Source organism: Lycium ferocissimum, unplaced genomic scaffold, assembly GCF_029784015.1.
Source record: "Lycium ferocissimum isolate CSIRO_LF1 unplaced genomic scaffold, AGI_CSIRO_Lferr_CH_V1 ctg19563, whole genome shotgun sequence".
NCBI lineage: Eukaryota > Viridiplantae > Streptophyta > Magnoliopsida > Solanales > Solanaceae > Lycium > Lycium ferocissimum.
Window position 1 is genome coordinate 7,079 of NW_026718499.1, and position 5,362 is coordinate 12,440.

The window sequence follows — 5,362 nt, forward strand, 5'->3', positions numbered from 1 at the left end:
AAATAGACATATATTTTTAGTAATGTAGTCAAGTAATATGGGACGAAGGGAGTGCTCAATTTATTAATTCTTAAAGAATGTGAAAAGTCGAGTATAGTAATGTGACCAAGTAATATGGGACGAAGGGAGTACTTCATTTATTAATTCTTAAAGAACGTGAAAAGTTAAGTAATTTGCCCAAGTAAAGAAGAGAATAAATATTCAGTACTATAACATATGTCTACGTGGGATTTATTAATTCTTAAAGAACGTAAAAAGTTAAAAGTGAACAAGCAAAAGTGCACGGAGGAAATAAATAAGTGCATACGTGTATACATGAAAAGAGAAAAAATATTAAGTAATATGACATATGTCCACGTAAGATTAAAAAGTAGTTGGTTAAAGAGTACAAGTTATGTAGATTTTAGTATAAACATTCATTGAGTGTACAATTTTTAAAGCTATTGGTACAAGCATAGGAAGCTGTATTCGTCCTTCTTCCATGCTTATATATAATAGAAAAGTAATGTAGCTAAGTAATATGGGACGAAGGGAGTGCTCCATCTATTAATTCTTAAAGATTGTGAAAAGTCGAGTATAGTAATGTGGCCAAGTAATATGGGACGAAGAAAGATCTTCGTTTATTAATTAATTCTTAAAGAACAAGTATAGTAATGTGGCGAACAATATGAGACGAAGAATCTTCATTTTATTAATTCTTAAAGAACGTGAAAAGTCAAGTAATTTGCCCAAGTAAAGAAGAGAATAAATATTCGATCTACTATAACATATGTCTACGTGGGATTTATTAATTCTTAAAGAACGTGAAAAATTAAAAGTGAACAAGTAAAAGTGCACGGAGGAAATAAATAAGTGCATAAGTGTATACATGAAAAGAGAAAAATTATTAAGAGCCCGTTTGGATTGGCTTATAAGTTGGCTTATAAATTTGTTTTATTTTTGAGTGTTTGTTAAGTAGAAACTTAAAAATCATTTTTTGTCTTAAAATAAGCTCAAAAAAAATAATTGGACCCATTTAACTTAGTTTATCTAAAGCGACTTATAGTGAAAACAACTTATAAGCCAAAAAAAATAAGTTGGACTTCCCCAACTTATTTTTTTAATTAATAGTATAACTTGTTTTTATAAGCCCAATCCAAACGAAGTACAAATGTATGACATATATCCACGTGAGATTAAAAAGTATTTGGTTAAAGAGTACAAGTTATGTAAATTTTAATATAAGCGTTCATTAGTGTACTGATTTTTAAAAATTTATTAGTACAAACGTAGGAAAGCTGTGTTAAGTCCTCTTCCATGCTTATATATAATAATAGGAAAGTAGTAGCTGAGTAGGGAGTGAAGGGTAAATAGAAGAATATATTGAGGACAAAGGGGTAATAAACCATGGAGAAGAAACCCTAGTGATGATATATAGATATAAGCAAACTAATACACACTCAAAATCAACTCTTTCTCCCTAAAGAAGAAAACAGAAGCTGCGGCTACATCTCTCTAATCAAATAATATCGAAGTCAGTATGGCGTATGTAGCACCAATGAAGGCAACTAAACCAGGGCTAGAAGAGCCCCTCGAACAGATTTCCAAGATTAGAATCACTCTTTCTTCCAAAAACGTTAAGAATCTTGAAAAAGGTTACCACTCTCTTTTACCTTGATGTTTGTTTATATTCTGCTTCAGGGTATTACTTACTTTATGCAATGCTTATATTCATGTAGGGATTTTTTTTTTTTTGTTGTTGTAAAAGACAACCTTTTCAGTGGTTATGGTCCAGTGTTTAGGATTATGGTTCTGTGAACTCGAGATCTTGAGAAATGTATAGTGTAGTTTCTAGATTTCTTATGATTCTTCTATAAACAATTGGTCGTATGGGAATATCTCTTGTCTATTGAGCAAAGTAGAGTATGCCCCCGTCACTAAGTAGGCGTTTGGCCATGAAAACCAAATATTTTTCATTTTATTTGGAATCTTGAATTTGGAGTTGAAGATGGAGTTGTGTTTGGTTATAGTTTTTGCAATGAATATTTGGTTGTTTGAATGTACTGAAAGTGAAAACTGGGTTTAGGTGTTTTTCAAATTGAAGTTGTATTTGGAAAATTTATGGCCAAACAAAGATTTTCAAATAAATTGAAAAAAAATTCCGGAAAAAGTGAAAAATTCTCATGGCCAAATGGGTCCTTAATTTCAACCGTGTAATAGTGAAAATTAATGACTGGTTAACTCTCTTTTAACACAAACATGTTAGCTTCTACTCCCTCTGTCCCAATTTATGTGACACCATTTCCTTTTTGGTCTGTCCCAAAAAGAATGTCACCTTTCTATATTTAGAAACAATGTAAACTTTATGGAATGATTTACAACCACATATTTATACAAGACTTGTTTTTAACCACACATTTCAAAAGTCATTCTTTCTTTCTTAAACGCCGTGCCAAGTCAAATGGTGCCACATAAATTGGGACGGAGGGAGTATTATGCAATGCTTATATTCCTAGACAACTTTTTCAGTGATTCTAGTGTTTAGGATTATGGTTCTGTGAACTCGAGATCTTGTTGTATGATTTTTTAAAGGAAAATTACTCTGTCTATTTTTGAAAATATTTAATCCACGTAGCCCATATTTTGTGTACAAACACCTTTTATACACTTTATACAAGGTTGCTACACTATGTATAATGCTTTTCACCAGGTATAATGTTGTATAGTATTGTATATTGGGCTGCGTGGTGTAAATATAAATATTGTCAAAAGCTGTATATTTTTGAAAATATCCTTGTTTTTATCTGCATTCAAGACCCCTGAGAAATGGATAGTGTAGTTTCTAGACTGCTTATGATTCTTCTATATATAATTGGTTGTATGAGAATATCTCTTTTGTCTATTGAGGAAAGTAGGGTATGCCCCTTTTGACTTACTTTCAAACTTGTAATAGTGAAAATCAATGACGGGTTTGTCGTAAAATGCAGAATTTTGAATGTTATAGATGGGGGAACCCATACCTGAATGATGTATGAGATGATTGGTGATCTTTGGAAGAAACGAAATAAAAAACAAAAAAATAGTAACTGAGTTTGGTTTAAATTGTAAATATTCTATTAAAACAGACACGCTGAGAGCAATGAAGATATTTCATCTATAGTAATCAGAAAATATTAAGCAGAAGTGTTTCACAGGAATTTAGGTGTTATAATAATGGGGCTATTTTATGGATTTTAGAACATTAATTTTCTGTACAGGCATAAAGACTATTTAGTCGTGACAGAAGTTCAATAATGTGGTCATATGTGATTTTGATAACAGTGTAGTCAGTGGATTTCATTTGTAATTTACGTCAGTAATTGACTTGTTTGTCTTGACTTATAAATGTAGTGTGTGCTGATTTGGTTCGCGGTGCTAAGGACAAAAGGCTCAGGGTAAAGGGACCTGTGCGAATGCCCACAAAGGTTCTTAACATTACCACTAGGAAGTCTCCCTGTGGAGAAGGTACTAGTACTTTTTATCAATTCTGAGCTTGTTTTTGGCATTGTATGATATGTCTAGCTTCAAGTTTTTTTTTTTTTTTTTTTTTTTTTTTTTTTTTTTTTTTTTTTTTTGGTTTGAAGCTTAGTGTTTTCCTGGGTTTAATTTGTTCTTAGTCCCTTTTTGAATCTTAACATTGTTGAATTGGTTAGTTGCAAACATATTATTCTGTGTTAAATGAAGTGCGATGATATTTCTACGTGCAATTATTAGACCCCTTTGCTTAATTCAGAGCATTGATTAACTCGAAGGGGCCTATGTAATTCCCAGAAAGGTTCCTCATGTTACCACTGAAAAGTCTCCCTGTGGAGTAGTAGTTTGCTACTGCTTGTATCAATTCTTTAGCTGAGTTTGTTTTCGTGATTGTATGATCTAGGTTCAATTTTTGTTTTTTTGTCATGTTTGAATTGCTCAGTCTTTTCTTGGGCTTAATTGGTTCTTGGTCCATATTTGTTAAGCTTGTCAGGGTGAAGTTAGTTTCTCACAAACATATTATTGTGTGTGCCTAAGTAACAATGATACTACTCGATGAAATTAGACCATGATTTAGTGTGAAGGACACTGTCTCCATTCAACCAATTACGGAGGTTGTCCAAGTGACCTTACGTTCATCATCTTTGTTGAATTAAACAATATTTCTTTTATGATATTTTTGGTGCTTCCTGTTGGGGAAACAGCAGAAAATTTCCTACTTGCAACATTTAATATATTAGGTGCACAATTCCTAGATGACCCCAACTTGTCTACGGTTGAAGCGTAGTTGTAACTGCTAAAATATGGAAGTATGTATGTGTTGTACTGATTAGAGTGAAGTTGTTTACGGTACTAAATACTTGATTTAACTGACAGGCACAAATACATGGGACAGGTTTGAACTACGTGTCCACAAGCGTGTGATTGACCTTTTCAGCTCACCAGATGTTGTCAAGCAGATCACCTCAATCACCATTGAACCTGGCGTTGAAGTTGAGGTCACCATTGCTGATTCTTAGATTCTTCACTCTTTTCATTAGGTTGTTGAATTGCTGTTTAAGTATACTAGTTGTTTGGAATTTCTTTCTTGGCCGTCTTAATGTTTGCAGACCAAATGTACTGGAGGTTTTCTTTATTCCAACTACAGTTTTGCAGTTAAACCGGATACTACTATTGAAGAGAATTTGTGCGTTGTTATTTGACAATTGACTGCAAGTATTGTTTTCTTTACTTGATTTATTCTTATAGTAGTAGATTTGATGGGAGTGTATAATTCATTCTCAAGTGAGAAAAGAAAGTTCCAAACAACTGGAAATAAAACTAAAGGAAGAAGCTGACCTCTCTGCATTAACTAGATGCTGATTGCCATGCCAGCACGAGCCTAATATCATGGAAGTTAGAACTACTGTTGTTCAACCTTGTTCGATATGAAATTGCAGATGTTAAAAGTTAGTTTTCGCATATTATTTATTATTAAGGCCAAATGCAGCAGCCCCTTAAAAGTATCATGTTTTTGTCTTGACACCTCAATTAGGGCTTGTGCCTATTTGATACTCCAACGAGTGGGCATGGTATGGTATATACAGATTACCATACCGTAATTAAAAAATTTTATACCGTGATTTTGGTATTATGATATTTGGTATGCATTTTTAAAAAGTTCAGTATTCGGTATTTATAAATAATATACCGAATATCATTCTGAAGTATATAGTTACATATACAAGTCATATATATTAGTATTTTAATACTAACAAATATATAAGCAAGTATTAGTACGAAATTAATTGTTTAAATGTTGGAATTTTGATTAATCTATGTTAATTAAAATGCCCTTTGGTATGATAATAATATTTTTAAAAATTGAAAA

At 32.2% G+C, this 5,362-nt stretch overlaps 1 protein-coding gene across 1 annotated transcript; it reads left to right on the top strand.

Moving 5' to 3' along the window:
• The first annotated feature begins 1,439 nt into the window (after positions 1-1,439).
• On the top strand, positions 1,440-4,697 carry LOC132042985 (small ribosomal subunit protein uS10y). The gene is made up of 3 exons (XM_059433484.1): positions 1,440-1,634; positions 3,370-3,483; positions 4,369-4,697. Exons 1-3 carry the CDS (start codon positions 1,520-1,522, stop codon positions 4,509-4,511), a joined length of 372 nt encoding a protein of 123 aa, XP_059289467.1. The 5' UTR covers positions 1,440-1,519; the 3' UTR covers positions 4,512-4,697.
• The last annotated feature ends 665 nt before the right edge of the window (positions 4,698-5,362 follow it).